The sequence below is a fragment of the Mus caroli genome, chromosome 3 (genome assembly GCF_900094665.2).
Source record: "Mus caroli chromosome 3, CAROLI_EIJ_v1.1, whole genome shotgun sequence".
Classification (NCBI taxonomy): Eukaryota; Metazoa; Chordata; class Mammalia; order Rodentia; family Muridae; genus Mus; species Mus caroli.
The window spans coordinates 49,024,501-49,043,177 of NC_034572.1; the positions used below are offsets into that span (position 1 = coordinate 49,024,501).

General features: G+C 42.3%; 1 protein-coding gene across 10 annotated transcripts in view; it reads left to right on the top strand.

Annotated features, from left to right (window-relative positions):
- The window catches only part of Dclk1 (doublecortin like kinase 1), a 296,817-nt gene that overhangs the window by 203,439 nt on the left and 74,701 nt on the right, over nucleotides 1–18,677 (top strand). For 5 of the 10 annotated variants that reach the window (XM_029475006.1, XM_021157493.2, XM_029475007.1 and 2 more), the window contains exons 5-6: nucleotides 6,140–6,256; nucleotides 18,184–18,278. In XM_029475006.1, coding sequence (XP_029330866.1) covers nucleotides 6,140–6,256; nucleotides 18,184–18,278 — 212 coding nt within the window. Of the gene's footprint in view, nucleotides 1–6,139; nucleotides 6,257–16,891; nucleotides 17,263–18,183; nucleotides 18,279–18,677 lie in introns of those variants that run through there. The other 5 variants (XM_029475008.1, XM_021157499.2, XM_021157504.2 and 2 more) reach the window with 2 other exon arrangements.

Here is an 18,677-nt window from a genome sequence, read left to right on the forward strand (position 1 = left end):
AGGAAGCAAAGTGAAAGAAGAATCCAAAACAAGATAAGCCCAGTAAAGTCACATCCACAGTAGCCTCTTTCTTGTGACCAGGCCCTACATCCTGATAGGCTATCCAGTATTAATGGATATACGCATTGATGAAGTCAGTGCCCTCAAGACCCAATGCCCTCTGAAAAGCACTGCCAACAGGAAACAAGCCATTGGAAACACAGCAGATCCTAACTGTATCGCAAGCTAAACATGTCCTACATTAGCTACTTTTCTGTTGCTGTGACAAAATATCATGGCCAAGGAAACTTATAGAGGAAAGAGATTTTGAGGCTTATGATTCAAGAGGGAGGTATGTTAGCCAGAACCAGGCATGAAGACAGGAGTGGGAAGCTGAGAGCTCACATCTCCAACCACAAGTAGGAAGCAGAGAGAGCAAAGTGGAAGCAAGGCAAGGTTATACACTCTCAAAGCTCACCCCAGTGAGATACTTCTTCTAGCAATGTCATACCTCCTAAACCCCAAACAGCACCACCAATGGAAAGCCAGCTCTGAAAACACCTGACCTTGTGGGGGACATTTTCATTCAAATGTTCGTGTCTGTTTCTCCATTGTTATTATTTAAATAATGGCATAGAGCTACAGTTTGCATTGTAGCTTATTAACCTACAGGTGATTTAAACTGTACATAGACTACAAGTTGGCCTTATTAAATATACCATTTCATAAGAGACTTCAGTGTTCATGGACTTTGGTATATATGGTGTGGGGCTGAAACCAAACCCCACTCATATCAAAGGACAACTGTGCATTCAGTAGACTGTGATATTTGATAGCAACTCTGGCCATTTCTTTTTTTTTTTTTTTTTTTTGGTTTTTTTTCGAGACAGGGTTTCTCTGTGTAGCCCTGGCTGTCCTGGAGCTCACTTTGTAGACCAGGCTGGCCTCGAACTCAGAAATCCGCCTGCCTCTGCCTCCCGAGTGCTGGGATTAAAGGCGTGCGCCACCACGCCCGGCACTCTGGCCATTTCTTATGCGGTTTACAATCATATTTCACAATGTGTTTGAGGAGCATCAGAATTGTCCAGCATCTCCACAAAGGACACACAACCTCTTACAGAACTGATCAATAATGTCCAAAGATGTGATCCAATCACAATAAAAGATGTGATTGTTGAAGGGTGGGTGCCCCCATATATGAGGTACCAATTTCTTCCTTGCAGGAGACGGAGGCAATGTCCTTTTTGTGAACAGAAAGGCATTATATTTACTGGACATTTAGGTCAAATTGTTCCCCATGTTTCAAATTGTGGTTTTAAACTGACAAGGATTTTGACATTCTCTCTAAGGTAATTCATTTGTTTTTGTTTTTTCCCTCCTGACATTTTTTTTTACCATTATAAAATGTAATTCCAACTTAAAAATTAAATTTAAAAATTTAACTGGAAAGCTGTTGGAGGACTCTGTTCCTCGCTCGCTGCCACCTCCCCCAGCCCCAGCCCCACAACACTCTTCAACTGGGTTTATTTTGATGCTGGAGAGAGAACAAAAGAACCCGCTCCTATAATTTTGTGCTGTGTCTCTTTCTGTTGCTCAACCCAAGCCTTCAGAATCTGACAGATCTCCAGCATGGCTTCCCTGGGGGACAGGTGGCATGCCTGTGGTCATCTCTCAGACTCGACGGTCGGTCTTCACAGTGCTCCTTCCACACAGCTTGACATCTCAGAGTGAGCTCAGTCTTTGGACATGTCAGGAGAAAGTTGGGTTTAGTGTCTTGAGTTATTAAGTTGTTTCTTGCCACCGTTCCTACAATCCCCAGGTACTTACTCAGTCATCTTCCTCTGCTCCCCGTCACTGATACAAATTTCCCAGGATTTTGTAACAAATGGAGAAGGAGGATTAAAACCCAATGTCACACACAGAAATGGGGATAAAGTCATCAGTGTAGAGGCTCGGGTTCTGATGTGAGTCACATGTTTCTAGGAGATTCTGCTTCGCTCATTTGTAAAGGTAGCCAGTGGATCGGTTAGGTGAACACTTGGAGTTTACACAAGTTCTCATAGGACAAATGCCAAACCAGGTCTTATTTGCTGAGCAGCTACCCAGTGTTCTTTAGAAATCCACAGGCTAGTTAGCACTCAACAGAGTAACAGAATGAAGCAGAGTAATACATGGATAGATTTGACTGATTAATAATTTGGTATGGACTAAATTTACAAAACTTACCAACATGCCTTCATTTGCTCTGCACAGACCAGACTGTGTGAGTAAACTAGCTAGTATATTTCTATATACTATAAACTGTCTGCATAAACTATCTTGTAGCTGGAAGAATCCCAACTTACTGTGTCAAGACTGGTGCTGTGGTGCTGCTAGCCGGAGTCCCATCAAGAAATTCTGGTCCCCGTAACAAACAGCACAAGGAAAACCCTGAAACCAACATTTGAATTCATAGCTAAAGCTCAGAGATGGATATTATTAACACTGTGTGCCATCTGGTAACTTTCTGTTTTGAGCGCTCATTCCTGCTTAACTGAACTCCCAAAATAATTATTTTAAATTTATGCGGCCTCCAGAAGCCCATGACCTTAATGAAGAGCCTGGTCATCCTGACCTCATTACAGCCTTGATGTTGATTTAAAATTGGAAGAATTGAGAGACAGAGACAGAGAGAGAGAGAGAGAGAGAGAGAGAGAGAGAGGCTGTGCTGCCAGTTGGTGTTGCAAACTCCAGTTTTGTGTTGTTCATCACTCTGCCTGCAGCCCTCAGTGCCTGGCACATAGTGGGCACTTGATAAAAATGTAACTGGAGGCATGCCCATAGAGCAGCCACACTGTGCTGATTCAGTTTAACTGCTAATGTACTGCCAGAAGACAGGGCAGATGTCCAAAATCTAGGACAAACTCCAGAATACATTTTCAGTTGTGAGGACAGCTAATTTGAGGGTTTCTTCTCTGGTTCCAAGGCTTTGCTTTGTGAATTAAAACCTCTTGGGACACATACTAAGCCACTGCGGTCCCATGGCACGTGAATGAACTCACTGTTTCTGGCTGTATGTCAGTGTTACACTGCTAGGTTTTCTTGATCGTTCCTTTGGCTTTGTGTTGATAAGCCTACAGGAAGAGCTTGGTTTTTGGTTTTTGGTTTGTTTGTTTGTTTTTAATCTTCTTTCTTGTTTCTAGCCTTGTAGCATTGATGTTTCTGTTTCTCCTTTACTAGGCAATGGCGACCACCTTATTCAAAGCAGATAAGGGAAAAAACATAACTTAGAAAATGGTAAATTGCATGGATAGGGATGTATATTACCAACATGAAGCCAGGTACCAGTATTAGATCTGGTAGCGTTTAACTGTTAATTTAGAAGGTATAATGAAAAAATTAACAGATTAGAGGCATGACTGTGTGTGTGTGTGTCTGTGTGTGTGTGTGTGTGTGTGTGTGCTCTTCTGAGGATTAAATTCAAGACCTTGAGAGTACCAGGCATTCCCCAGACCCTTTCTTTAATTTTTAATACTGCACTTGAAGATTCAAGAGGTTAACATATTTCAACAACTGCCAACAAAGAGAAATATGTTACTAATATCATTTTATGCATGATAGACTAAAGAATAAAAGTTTAATATAAAACATGTATTCTTACAAGCCACCAATAAAAGAAAGGTTTACTCAACCTCAAGCCAGCAAAGCCCAGTAAGTAATAGGTCACTGGAAAAGAAGAAATATACATCCAATGGAGAAACTAGAGAAAGTACCCAAGGAGCTAAAGGGATCTGCAACCCTATAGTTGGAACAACATGATGAACTAACCAGTACCCCGGAGCTCTTGTCTCTAGCTGCATATGTATCGAAAGATGGCCTAGTCGGCCATCACTGGAAAGAGAGGCCCGTTGGACTTGCAAACTTTATATGCCCCAATATAGGGGAATGCCAGGGCCAAAAGAATGGGAATGGGTGGGTAGGGAAGTGGGGAGCGCTATGGGGGACTTTTGGGATAGCATTGGAAATGTAATTGAGGAAAATATGTAATGAAAAATATTAAAAATTAAAAAAAAATAAAACGTCTTACTTTAGCCCAGATATGCAACTCCACTGACTCCTCCTGTGAGATCATCAAACCCATCCGGAGCTGCCTCCTAATAAACCTGCCTTTATCTACCTTTAAAAAAAAAAAAAGAAATATACATAATGACTATGTGTGTAAGAAAACAAAAGCAAAAACAAAAACAAAAGCTGCAACATTGTTGGCAACAAACCCACTTCAGACCTTAAGCAATGATATCTTAATTTTGCTTAGAAAAATTCCAAAAATAAATTAGAACAATAATGCTAAAGCACAGAGATCAGGAAAAAAACGATCACATGCTAATGAAAGCATGATTTGAGTGAGACACCAAATAGAGGACAAGGGCTTTTTAAGGATTTATGGGAGCTGAAGGGATGGCTTAGCAGTTAATGGTTGAATTCCCAGCAGACCACATGGCAGATAACAACCGTTGGTCACTCCAGATCCAGGAGATCCAGTGCCCTCTTCTGGTCTCCATGGACACTGCATGCATGTGGTGGGCATACAGGCAAGCAGGTACTCATTCACAAACACATAATGGTAAATTTTTAAGAGATAATTTAAGGGGAGAATTCCTTATCTTCCAACCCACTCATTCAGCAAATATTTTGAGCACTGACAATGTATTCTTCTAGTTACTAAAATTTGAATTTCAAGTTCCAAGGACTAAATGCATATGAGGGAAATAACCAGGTGACTAAATGCTCATTTATGGGGATGCAATTGAGTTATTACCGTAACTAAATGCTGCAAGCAGTTTAAAGTTTAAATGCTTAAGTGAACTACAATTCTCCGTGTGGCAAAATGCTTGACAGCTACCAAATGCCAGTGTGTAAAGGCCCATGAGTTAGTTTGCTTTTCTGTTGCTGTGACAGAGACCATGCAACCTGGGGATCAAAGGTTTATTTGGAGTATTCATCCCCCAATGCCACTTCCATCACTGAGGGAAGCCAAGGGAATAACTCAAGTGGGGCAGAAACCTGGAGGCAGGAACTGAAGCTGAGACTGTGGAGGAGTGCTGGTCATTGATTTGTTCCTTGGGTTGTGCTCAGCTTGCTTTTTTTTATACCACCCAAAACCACCTTGTCCAGAGGTGGCACTAGCTATAGTGGGCTGGACTATACCACATCAATCATCAGTCAAGGAGATGTGCCACAGACATGCTCTCGGGCCAGTTCGAGGCAGGCATTTCTCAACTGAAGTTCCCTCTTCCCATATGATTCTAGCTTATGTCAAGTTGAGAAAAACAAATTTAACTAGCACTCCCAAGAGCTACTTGAAGCGAAAGAGGGCTAGCCACAGAACACTAGGTAGCTCAACTTCCTTGTTACTTAAAAATACAAATGATTAGAAAAATATTCTAGAACTTTAAAAGGAAGGCATAATTTGATCATGGGCTATCAGGGAATCTTAGTATACATATTTTCAATCTAATTGATTATCATTTCAAAAAATGTTTTCATTATAAACTATGGATTATTGGAAGCAAGACGTTATGCATTTTACATGTCATAATTAATCCAGACCTTTCACGAAGACAAAAATAGGGATTTTTTTTTATTATTTACAGTACTTAGCACTGAATTTAATGAACATGAGAACTGAGAGTTTAAGTATAGAGGAGACTGTTTTTCATCTTCACAGAAAGGCACTGTTATAGATGCAAAGCCAGCTTCCTTGCAGCTTCCTGATGGTATATTGAAGGTCACCATGTCCTTGTAAGCAGGACCATTACACCTGATTTCCAGTGTTACCCACCTCCAGCTCCCACATATCACACTGATGCAATTATCCCAATAAGGGCCCAGGACAATACACTGGGGCCTGTCAAAGTGGGCGGGATCTTCCCTCACATGTCTTTCTTTGTAAAGTTGAACGTTCTAACGTTTTATTTTGAAAAAGGAATTCATGGGTAAAGTCACAAGAACATAGATCATTGAAGGGGCCCATGGCTAGAAAGCCAACGAAAGTACCCCTCTATCAGCCTATTCCAAATTAATCGCAATACTATTGTAAAGTAATGTAAATTTGGAGGCTTGGGGTGTCCCCGACTTGGCTGTCCCCCAACCCTCATGTGTCTTCTCATTCTTTCCCCAGAATGTCGAGTGGTGAAGTCAACTTCTTACACCAAAATAGCATCAGCGTCCCGCAGAGGCACAACCAAGAGCCCAGGGCCTTCCCGGAGAAGCAAGTCCCCAGCCTCCACCAGCTCAGGTAAAGCCGCTAAGTAACCTCCCAAGCAACTGCCTGGTTTCTGACGCAGCCGCAGCCGAGGCTGTGTGGAGCTTAGAGCATGAGGTTCTCAAGCAGGCGTCGGTTCTGGTTTATAATTTTAGAATGTGTTCAAGCGGATGAACAGATTTGCCCAAGTCTAGCATGTTGGCTGTAGGGGGAAAAAATCAAACTTAGAAAAACACGCTTACTGAGACTCAGGAAATATGGAGTTGCTCCAAATGGAAGGCTTCACCAGCTGCTACACCTTGCACCTGGCTCATCTCTCTTTGGGTCTAGAAATTTCCACTGGGAAACTGATTCTACTTGGGGCTGGCTTACGGAGGGGTTCCAGTTTGTCTTTGCTGAATCTGATTTTCATTCTTGTGACACTGGCCTGGGTTACCTCATTTGGATGTGGGGCTAAAAGTAATGAGATGATGGGACCTGGGGAGGCCTGCCATTGCAAGACCTGGGCTAGGTTAGTTTCTGAATGGGCTCAGATGCTGCTGTTGGAAGTGTCTGCGTCCTGGGATAGAGAATATCTCAGCCTCATTAGCATCTCTTTTGATCTCTTTAATTAATTAACCTGTGTATCCATTTATGTTATTTTATATATTCATATATGCTGTTTTGCAGTTATCATAACTTTTTACTGTTGTTTATAGTACTATTCACCTATATATGAATTTAATTCATTTTCACTTCTCACTTTCTCCGGTCTTAAGATAAACACAAGTCAGTTACCAGATATTGACTTTTGATCTCAAGTATAAAATCTGTTTTGTTATGGTTAAAAGACATATATGTTGAGATAGAAATTATCAATGCTAAGCACAACAACATGGCTGTCACCTGATTTCATGATGAGGAGCTCTGCAAAATAGCTCAAAAGATCTTTGGATCTAAGGGAGGCTGTTCCTGGCTTCACACTAGCCCAGAGGAAGTTACATAAGGGACCTGACTTGGCTGCCTCCAAGGCATCATTAATGGGCTGGTTCTCTGTGACTCATCCCCCTTATGAGATTCTTCCTCTTCCTGCTTCTCCATGGTCAATCATCAGAGGCTCGACACTTACTCTAATGCTGAAAGAAGACGCTGCCCCTTTCCCACGTAGCCAGTCAGAACTGTGGGCTGGCCAAAACATGGCTGGCCCTTGAGACAAGCTCATAGTTCATTATTGCTGAGTTTAAGTATAAGCAGAGAGAGAGAGAGAGAGAGAGAGAGAGAGAGATCCTTGCTCGGCACCATACATGGAGAGAGGATAAAACATGAAATAAGACTTTGCTGAAGCTCAAGACTTGATGTTTACAGCTCATGAGAGTTGCTTGGGGAGAGGTAGTGTGCATGATGACCTCCATCCTCTCGGGTGCTAAGGCTAGGAATCTCTGCTTGAACAGTCTTTCAGGGGAGTTCGTTCAAAGAGTTGCTTGTCACAATTCAAGCAACAGTGCCAGAGTAGTTCTCAGCCTCTTCACCATCACCTGAGAACATGCCAGGCATATAAAGCCTTGAGCACCACTTCAGATCCACTGACTCAGAAACTCTGGAATGGGGCCACTCAGGCTGAAGTCTCTAGAACAACCCAGGTAATTCTGATGCACGCCTAAGTCTAAGTACCACTGGATTCTGGTAACGGAAAGGAAACAAGCAGAAAGAGCTCCTTTCACTCTGGTTAACTGGGGAGGAGAGACATGGTTTGCTGGTCTTTCTCTCTTGGCCTCACAGAGGTGGATTCCTGTCTTCATCTTTCTTGTCTACAAGCTGCTAGAACCATTCTTAGTCCTAGCTACCATATAGATAGATCTCTAAGTGACTCAATATATGGACAGCCTCTTGTCTGTTGTACAGCCTAATTATAGACATGGAAATGGCAGTGTGACTCGGAACCTGCTGTATTGCAAATTCCAATGGAAGAATTTAGCTTCTCCACTGTTTGGTGACAAGCACAAGGGCCTAAGTCTGAATACCTAGTACCCATATAATAAAGCCAGGCATACTCACAGATGCCTGTGATCCCAACATAAGGGACAGATATGAGCAGAATACCCAAGCCTGGTGGGTAACCAGCATTGTTGAAACAGACTAAGTTTAGGTTCAGTGAGAGTAAGACACCTAACAGTCTTCTGGTCTCAACATACCTGCACACACCATGCTCATTCACATGTACAACATACACACAGCATGTAAGCATGCACGCCTGCATACATATATGTAGCAGTGATTTACAGTATTCCACTTTAGTCTCCCAGTGGGTCCTGCTTCCAGCTACCTGCCCAGAGAATCTTTGGATCTGCAAATAAAAGACACATACACACACACACACACACACACACACACACACACACACACACATTAGCTCATTTTTAATATACCATCTAGCTCAAGTCTCCCAGTGGATCCTGCTTCCAGCTACCTGCCCAAAGAATCTTTGGATCTGAAAATAAAACACATACACACACACACACACACACACACACACACACTAGCTCATTTTTAATATGCCATCTAGCTCAATGGCTGGGTACTTCTAATCCTCTGCCTGCTACCCTAGGCCCAATCGGGGAACTGGCCAGTGGCCACAGCCAAAATCTTGCATGGCTGGTTGGATTTAACTTCTGCAGTTCCTATGTCCACCTGTATCCCACCACTTCATGGTGATTTCTCCTTCTCCTCCCCACTGTGTCCTAGCCCATACAACTCTAAGGGTCCCACCCTATCTCCATTTCCCAGCCATTAGCTGCTGGCATCTTTATTAATTGATCAAAAATCAATTGGGGACAAGGACCTTTAGCACTTGATTCCCAATTGAATCCAAACATTAGAACCAATCTCTAACACATATACATACATGCACACCATGCCCCCCCCCACACACACACAGAGGGGGGGGAGAGAGAGAGAGAGAGAGAGAGAGAGAGAGAGAGAGAGAGAGAGAGAGAGAGAGAGAGACTATAATATGAACTGAATGGATTTAAAGATCCAGAGAGTTTACTTTACCTTCATATTGTTTCATAATATGGAAGGTATGAGGAAACCAGAGTGGTCTAACTTAAAACTGGATTATTGCCATCTTCCTAAAACTTAGATATTTCAAAATGTAGGCCTTGCCTTGGATATCTTACAAGAACATTGGCACTAGGGCAGATTTGTTTTAGAGTTTCTATTCCATTGAAGCTGTGTAGACAACTTTTCGTCAAGTTACATCTTCTACTTTGAATCTCTGTCTTCATAGATTGTTATGGCAAACATACTTAACACCTCAAGTTAACAATGAAGGAATGCATCACCCCTACCTTCAGAAGCATATATTCTTAAGGACAGTTCTCTCTGTGTCTGTAGCTTCTCCATTGCCAGTTCAACCAACCATGGGTCAAAAGTACTCAGGAAAAAAAAATTGCATCTGTACAGAATATGTAGCTTATTTGGGGGTTGTTATTCCCTAAGTAATGAGATATAATCACTGTTTGTGTTGTATTTATGTTTTTACGGTTATTGTAGATAATCTAGAGATTACTACATAAGCATCTATGCATAGGTTATAGGGAGATACTATGCTAGTTTGCACAAGACTTGAATATTTGTAGATTGCAATGTTCACGGGAGGAAACAACCAACCACACAAGCCTATGGAGGGACAGCTACATTGTCTGTGATGGACAGAAACACTCGTGGCAACAAGTATTCAATTGTGAACAGAGACGTTCTGTGGAGGTTGGTGCTGAGAGCTAGAGATGTGGGGGAGAACATTCAGAAGAGAAAAGCCTTAGACCCTGACCTTCTCCTATGATTCAAACACTGTTCTGTATAGCCCAGGCATAAAACTTACTTATCTGTGACTCCAGAAATCTTGGTCTTTTTAATTTATGCTGTTTAAATTTTACATTTTTTACAGATATATACAATATTTTATGCAACATATGCAGATAAGAGCAGAATCAAAGCTGGAGAAGTGTAGAAAATTTTAATGAGCTCACTAGACTAATTTGGCATATTCTATTGATTTCTATCAGATACCTTCAAAGGCAAACTGCTAGCTATTAATCTTAGCTCCATCCTTTCTTTCAGTACAAAGACTCAGCTGTCTGTACTGTATGAAGGAATGTTTCTGCTTTGGGGCTCCAGCAGAATTATTGAAGATAAAATTCACCAAGAGCTTAGTGGTTCATCTCTTGTGTTTCCAATTTTTCAAGTATCTAAAACCTATTCCCACAACTATTTTCTCCTCACCCATTCAGCACTTGCTCCAAATGGGGTTCACAGCTCTGAACCATTATCATGGCGTAATATTTACTTGAGGACAGCATCTTGTACCAACTGACTTGTATAGCTCCTCATTGTTAATACCAGGTTAATTAGACACTTTCTGAGCATCTGCCTCATCCAGCATGCCTTAGGCCCCAAGAAGACAACAACAATTAAACCATGGTCCTTGCTGAGAAATTAATTTGTATTCTAGTTGAGGGGGGGAGCTACTAGTATGCTGTACTAAGTGTCATGATGGCCCTGAGGATGGAGAGAGCAAGCAAGCATCATTAACCCAGTCAGAGTAGCTTCCGGGAGATTAGGATTTATAAATGGGTCCTGGAAGAGTCTTGCTAGAATACTAGCAAGGGCCAGAAGGATACTATCTCCAATTTAAATGAAGGCATAAAGCATGAAAGTATAACGACTAGTTATCAGTACAGTAAGGAACTGAGCTTGGTTACACATGCCTATAATCCCAACACTCAAAAGGCTTGAGGAGTAGGAGTTTGCAGTGATCCTGGGCTTCACAATGAGAATCCCTGGAATGGAATTCTGGAAAGGTCTGGAAAACATGACATAGCTGAGTTACATGTCAGATTACACAGGACCACAAAGCCATGTTTCCTGTTATAGCTGTTAGAAGGTGAAAGAGGACTTTAGAATGGTTGTCAAGGGCTACTCCTGAGTCTCAGCAACAGGGCACCACCCTAGACAGAACAAATCTATGTGCAGGGAGGGATGCTCTGGGGGCTCCTATGGTCCCCCCTGGAAAGAAATTAGCAAGAGGGAACTGAAACCTTGTTGGAAATGGAGGAAAATTTCCAAGGGTTGTAAACCAATGGATTTAACCAAATATGAGGATGAGAGCAACAGAGATAGATTCTGTTTGTCCAGGGCAGGGGTAAGGGCAGTTCTTCCTTTAGGCATGAGAAACGTGTGGTGCCACAGAAAAGTCAGGAAACATAAGTGACTGTTTTAGTAAGGAGATTTGAGCTGACAGCATAGACCCTGGCAGAAAGTAATTTTTTTAAACAACATAAGTGTATGACTCCTCTGCCCTATCCAGAGATTTGCAAAGATGAAAATAGAACCCTCAGGGTTGTCTGCCTTTCTGAGAGCAGTTTAGAGGGATCTAGAAAACTGTGAGTGAGAAGTAATAGCCTCAAAAGCAAGAAGATGGAGGTGGTGGGAGAGACAGAGATACTTCATTCTGGAAGCCACAATGCAAGGAGTTCATAGAGCCACCAAAGTGAGAACGCAGCTAAGAAGTTCAAGCAGGCGAGACCCCATGGCTTTGGGGTCTTGCCTGGGAATGTTCTCCATGATTTCATGATTAGGTTGCCCCAGCCTGGCTCCCAGGCAGAGGTGGGAGAAGGATATGCTGTCTCAAATGGTGGGTAGAGGCTCAAAGGGGTTTCTTGCCCGTAGCTGTGCTGACCCATGATGCTTCTGCTCCTCACTATAACCACAGCCTTGAACCAACTGTTAGAAACTCGAAACTTCTGTCATTTAACCTATTTGGATCATGGTTCCTTCTGGGTGGTTGCTGACTGCATGAATGAACTGGAAAATACCAGGAAGTGTGTCTTTCTATCCTTTACCGCTGCTGTTGCTGGTGGCCACTCCTCTCCATCGCTCCCACCCAGCATATGGGCTCTTCAGAGTCATCAAAGCTCTAATATCAACCCACCAGATGCCCCCAGAGCTCCCAGGGACTAAGCCACCAACCAAAGAGTACACATGGAGGGATCCATGGCTCCAGCTGCATATGTAGCAGAGGATGGACACTGATGGTCTCATCAGTGGGAGGATAGGCCCTTGGTCTTGTAAAGGCTCGATGCCCCAGTGTAGGGGAATGCCAGGATGGGGAAGTTGGAGAGGGTGGATGGGTGGGGCAATATCCTCATAGAAGCAGGGGGAGGTGGGATGGGATAGGGGATTTTCAGAGAAGAAACCAAGAAAGGGGATAACATTTGAAATGTAAATAAAGAAAATATCTAATAAAGAAGAAAAAGAAAAAAAATTAGGAAAAAGAACCGTTCCCTTCACCTACTATGCTACCATCTTGTGTTCTTGTGGGTATTTTGTTTGTTTGTGTTGGTTTGGTTTTGCTGAGTCCATATGCTTTCTCATTCTCCTTCTACCTACATCATCCTGATAGTGTGGCAAGCCAAGAACACAGGGCTCTGAAAGAAATTCTAGGCCATTAACAGTCTCCTCTGTGTGTAGGAAATCAAGGGTAGTCTAAGGCAGGGTCCAGAGCCTCACCCTGGGACCTACAGATACACACACATTTGCCTCCACTTTCTTTCCTGGTCTTGTATATTTCAATGCCAAAGATAAACAAACTTTGCATGTTAGACAATGACAGGGAAATGGCAAGTGGATTTCATTCCAAAAAGTGACCATGTAACGCTTAATTAAATTTTAAAAATAATTTTAAAATAATTAAATTAAGAAATACAAAAAAAGGTAAAGGACAAATCAGAACTTTCAGTCATAGCAAGCAGCTTGGAACTTATACACGCAGTCCAAAAGAGTAAAGGAGACAATGACCACTGAAGATATCACTTGGACATTTATTTTTACTTATAAAAATTCTTTTGTAAAATCTAGACATGGGGGCTCATGCTATAGTCAGCCCTCAACAGGCTGAAAAGACCAAGATCACATTCCAGTCTAGCCTGAGATACTTAGCCAGACCTTGTCTCCAAAAACCAAAGTAATAGTAATAATTTGAATGTGTTCATTACAATTCATGAAATTATATTCTATGAATTATATTCTCAACCCTAAACATTTTCCTAGGCTTTTTTTTTTTTTGTAATATATTTCTTTTTGTATTCTGGTAGGATGTTGATAAAATTTCCTAATTGACTTTTTGTTTGAAGGTAAGACACAATTTACAAATGCAAATTCTTTGTAAAATCTCTTCCTTCCTTCCTTCCTTCCTTCCTTCCTTCCTTCCTTCCTTCCTTCCTTCCTTCCTTCCTTCCTTCCTTCCTTCCTTTTCTCTTCCTTCCTTTCTTCCTTTCTCTCTCTTTTTTTAACAAAAGTCCTGAAGGCCAAATGGAGTTCTGGGCTCTTTGCCTTTTATAGCACAAACATCCTCAGATGTGCAGAAAGCCTTGAGAAACCATGCAGCCATTTGCTCCTGAGGAAGCTTAGTTACTCAAGCAAGCAAGGGGTGGGGACTTCCAGCTGAGGTGGTAGTAAGTATGAAGCAGGCTTGGTGTGTAGCTTCTCTTAACATCTTTTACATCCTAGAGGCCCCACAGTGGTTCTCCTTCCTTCCTCTCTTTGTGTCTACCTTTTACAGCAGACTTTAGGTCTGTGCTTCCAGAAAAGGAAAAGACAGATCAAAAGTCCATGTGCATTTTGATTCTTTTACAAAGAACTGTCTGGGGTAAGATGGGGAACATCTAGCCATTGATGTTACCTCAAGAGACCTTTGTATTTTAAAATTGTCACAGGCAAGTCTGTCCATCCCTCTGTGCCCTGTTTCTCCCAGAAAGACACAGATACCCTTAATCGTTTCCTGAAGACATTTCCTGGCCATTTTTTTTTCACTTAGGAGAGCCCCTACTTCAGCAGAAGTTGTGGGTTTTTCTCTCCCTAATGCTCATTTTAATTCCTAGTGATATGCAAACTCTAGCATGGAGTGATTCTACCTGATTACCCACACACCCTTTTGCCTCCTCTGGGTCTTCTCATATGACCCAGAGTCCCTTGATATGATTGTGTATCCTGGGATGAATCAAATACTATCCCCCTATGTCCATTTCATGATTGCAAAAGTTGATAGACTTCTACCACCATACCTGACTTTCCAAAATTTTTATTTATTTGTCTATTTATTTTAGTCTTTAACAGTTTCGTGTATGTATATGATAAACTTTAGTCGTTTTCACCCCATTAGTCTCTGTCGTCCCCCTCCCTCTCTGCTAAAATTCTTACTCTCCCTAGTGCTTCCCACCTACTTTCCTATCTTTCTATGTCTGCACAACCCATTACATTAACTAGAGGTGTTTGCATGAGTGGAGATGAGAGGCTGTTTACAGAAGCATGGAAAATGTATCAAGGCTATGTGACTGGAGAAAGTGACACCCCTTTCCCTAGCAACCGTTAGTCGTCAGTAGACCTTCAGGAAGGCTGGGACTTCTTGCACGATGAAATGTTGATGGGTGTAATCTTGTGTAGGTTTTGTCTGTATAACAACAGATTAGGGGAGTTCATGGTTACAACGGCCATGTCATGCCCCAAAGATATCTTTCTTGGCTCTCCTTCCCATTCTCCATGTGTCTCCTCTTCCAGAATGTTCCTGAAGCTTGGCATTTTAACCAGTTATGAGTCTCTGCACTAAGTACTACCAGCCGAAATAAGTAGTTTCTCTGAGTAAGATTGATAGCATTGCCAATCTATGGATATAAACATGTCTACTTAGAATACGGTTTGGGCCATGTGTCCATGTAGCAAAATTATAGTAGTGGGTTCCCTGCATGGCCTACAGTTTCTTGGCCATCAGCTCTTGACCAGGTTAATGGTACAGGCATGAGTTCCTTCCTGAGATAAGGCCTCTATCCCATTAAAATAGTAGTTGGTTATCAACCATACATTCATGCCACTATTACACAGTATGTGCATCTTGCCAGGACTGATCTTCCTGTAGCTCAAAAGGTTCACAGCTAGGTGATAACTTTTCTTCCCCAGCATTCTGCATAGCACCTTCCAACACCTTGAAAACCAGTGTTATAGTTACTTTCCTATTGCTGTGAAAAGGCACTATGGCCAGTGCGGCATATAGAGATAGCATTTAATTGGGAACTTGCTCATAGTTTTAGAGGGTTAGTCCATGATCATCATGGCAAGAGGCATGGTGGTAGACAGGCAGGCATGGCACTGGAGCAGTAGCTGAAAGCACAACTACTTTAGAAAAATAGAGACAGCGGCGTGGAGATTGGGCCTGGGGCAGGCTTCTGAAACCTCACAGCCCAAACTCAGTGGCACGGTCCTTCCTTAATAGTTCACCAACCTGGAGCTAAAAGTTCAACTGCGTAAGCCTATGGAAACCACTCACACTCAAACCACTACAGCCTGCTGGAAAGAAGCTTCTAGATCTCCTCCGGCTTGATTTACCTTCATTCAGTGCCCATAGTGTGTGGCATCAGCAACAGGGTTGAGCATCAGTTCTGGTGGACAGCCAGGTCAATGGCAGTAAGCTGAATTCTTTCGGGCATCAGTGGCATTCCCTTGACCAACAGCTCCTGGGGAAGACTCTATCAGCAGTACTTTTGTAGCTTCTGGAAGGAGCACTCTCCCCTCCCATGACCTTTTAATCTTAGCTTGTTAAAAATTATATTTTAAATAACTTATAAAACAGGTTTCCATATGATTTTTTCACACGTCCTTAGCGATGTTTATCCCTCCCTGTAGGCTTTCTCAAATCCTTCCTCACTGTAAACTTTCTCCCTCTTGGATCCACTCCCCACCCCCTTTCGTGGTCTACTCCCTTCTTTCTTCCTTTAAACATAGTATCTGGTCATGTCAGGGACATAGTGAAATATTTACTCAGTGAAAATGAGAAGCACTTTATCTCTCAGTTAGTCTTGCTTTAAGATGTGTCTAGTATCTTTTCCAGCTTCACAGGTGAAAATATTTACATGGTACCTGGCATCTGAGATATATATATATATATATATATATATATATATATATATATATACACACACACACACACACACACACACATATATATATATATATATATATATATATATATATATGCATTCTTCATTGTGCATACAGAATCTAAGGTCATTTAGAAGCAATGAATTAGTGGGTGCTTTGATGATAATTTAATCAAAGGTGCCCTTTAGCCAACGACTAGGTGCAGCAACTCTTCCCTTGGTAGGTATGGATTCTGCATCTACAACAGTGCTGAAATCTTCTGTTTCCTAGTCTAGCCCTTCCCTTAGAGATCACTGGCTGGCAAGTCCAGTGCAGTAAGCCATGAACATGAGACCCATCAAATAAAGACAGTCCAGTAGCATGCAAGCAAATTAAAACGCTCAAAGCTTGCTGTTGTGCCACGCAAAAACAACAGTAAATAAGCCCCCTCCCAAGTTTTTAAAGAAATAGTTATCACTATACTTCAAAGGAAAAACTACCAATTAGTACAGTATGTGGCATTTTAAAGATCTTTGGAGTAGAGACAAAAAGTGTCAAGGAGCCTTCCCCTCCGCTGGCTCCTTACGTTTTTTTATGAAAAATAAAATCAACAAACACACAAACTTTTGTGTGTCCCTATCACCTGAAACTTGCCAGGCTTTGGGAGAGTTATTGTCATTTTGATTCTTGTGTGAGTCACTGAGTTGCCTGCCCCCAGAGGCGCTTCATTATGATTCAGTGCAAAGGGATTGAGCCGGCTGGGGCTTCCGGAGTGAGGAGTGAGTGTGTGTCTGGTGGGGGTTGCGGTGGCAACGCGTTGGCAGGAGGCTTAATTGACACCTTTGATGTAGCCTAAGACAGAACCCGCACCTCCCACTGCCGCTGGGAAGACGTCAGCCTTACGCAGGAAAAGGCATCTGCTGATGAATCCTGCATCTCATTCAGCCCGCTCCCCGAGCAGCCTTAGCCGTCCCTAGCTAATCCAACTGCTTCCCAGTCTGCGGGTGCTGGGCTTGGTGCTGAGAAGAGGCTCTGGCTCTTGGCTATTTTCAGGTCAAACACTAAGACTGTGTCCATGTTAGAGCTCATAGAAGGTAAGTGGAATGCACTGCCGTCTCTTTCCCCCCAGGGCACTTTCCAGAATGTATGTGTCTCCTGTCTGATTCTTCTCTCCCTGTGCATCTGCAACGTTGCCAAGTTAGAGGTGCAGGCAGCCTTTGATATCTTTATACAGTCCTGTCTTCGGGGGTATGTGTTCCCAAAGGTGGCACTAGCTAGAGAAAAGGATAGCCTGGCTCCGTGGTTTCATCTCAGCTTGCTGACAATGTTTTCCACAACTTGAGTGTTGGGTAGAATTCCAGAGTTTGAGACCTGTTGGCAGCTTTTTTTTTTTTATCAGTTCAATTGCAACAAAGACAAACTGTGTGGGGTTTCTCAGCATCTGCGGGCAATTATTTTGTCCTGTTTGAGGCAGACACATCAGAATCAGGCTGGGGGGGATAGACAGGACATAAATGAATGTAGAAATGTCTAGAAGTGAGTTATTAAATTATAAAAACACAATGGTCCATTTTTTTAAGTCTCTGGGAATGCCACCTGTGAGTGATTTCAACATTTTCTCCCACTGGGTAACTAAAGACACACACACACACACACACACACACACACATGCGTGTGTCTCAAGGCCTTGAACATACTCATGAAAATCTCTCTTGGCTTAAATAAAGCCACCAAAATAAATGAATAAATAAATAAATAATAAATAAATAAATAAAACTTGTGCAAAGTACATTTTTAAAAATTATATAACCTGCTGTTGTATTAAACACAAGATTGACAGAACAGTGAGTGTCTGAAGATGGCTATTCCCTAGGCTTTTCTGCCTGAGTCATATTATGGGGCTAATTTTTAGCTGATGTCCCTCCTCTGACTGTCTATTTCCTTGGGAAGATGAATTGCTACGAAAATTCTTTAATGTGCTGTTTTTCTCTCTGTGTGATTCCTCTTATTTCTAGTTAATGGAACCCCTGGTAGTCAGCTCTCTACTCCACGCTCGGGCAAGTCACCAAGTCCATCACCCACCAGCCCAGGAAGCCTGCGGAAGCAGAGGGTAAGGACAAAAGCAAGTCATCTATTGAAAAATCTGTCTAGGTTTTGTTGCAAAGTGGCATGGGTGTCAGCAAAAAGTGCTGCTTTTCTTGGGGAATGACCAAGCCAGGGCAAGGGTAACCTGCTGTGGATCACCCACCATTGCTATGGTCCAGCTATGACCCAGGTCTTTCAATTTTCACAAATATGGCCAGTCTTAATTCTGAATAGAATATGCAATTGCTGCTTCAGTTTTAAATACCCTCTTGTTTGTTCATAGTACACATACTTTATTATGTATGCAAGTGTCCTTAGTCATAATTGGTTTTATTTGAAACAGCCATGGATAGTCTCTCAAGGAGAAGGAAAAGCCAGTGGAGGTAGCATCCTGGTGGAGATTGCTCAGTGGTAAGCAGGGTGG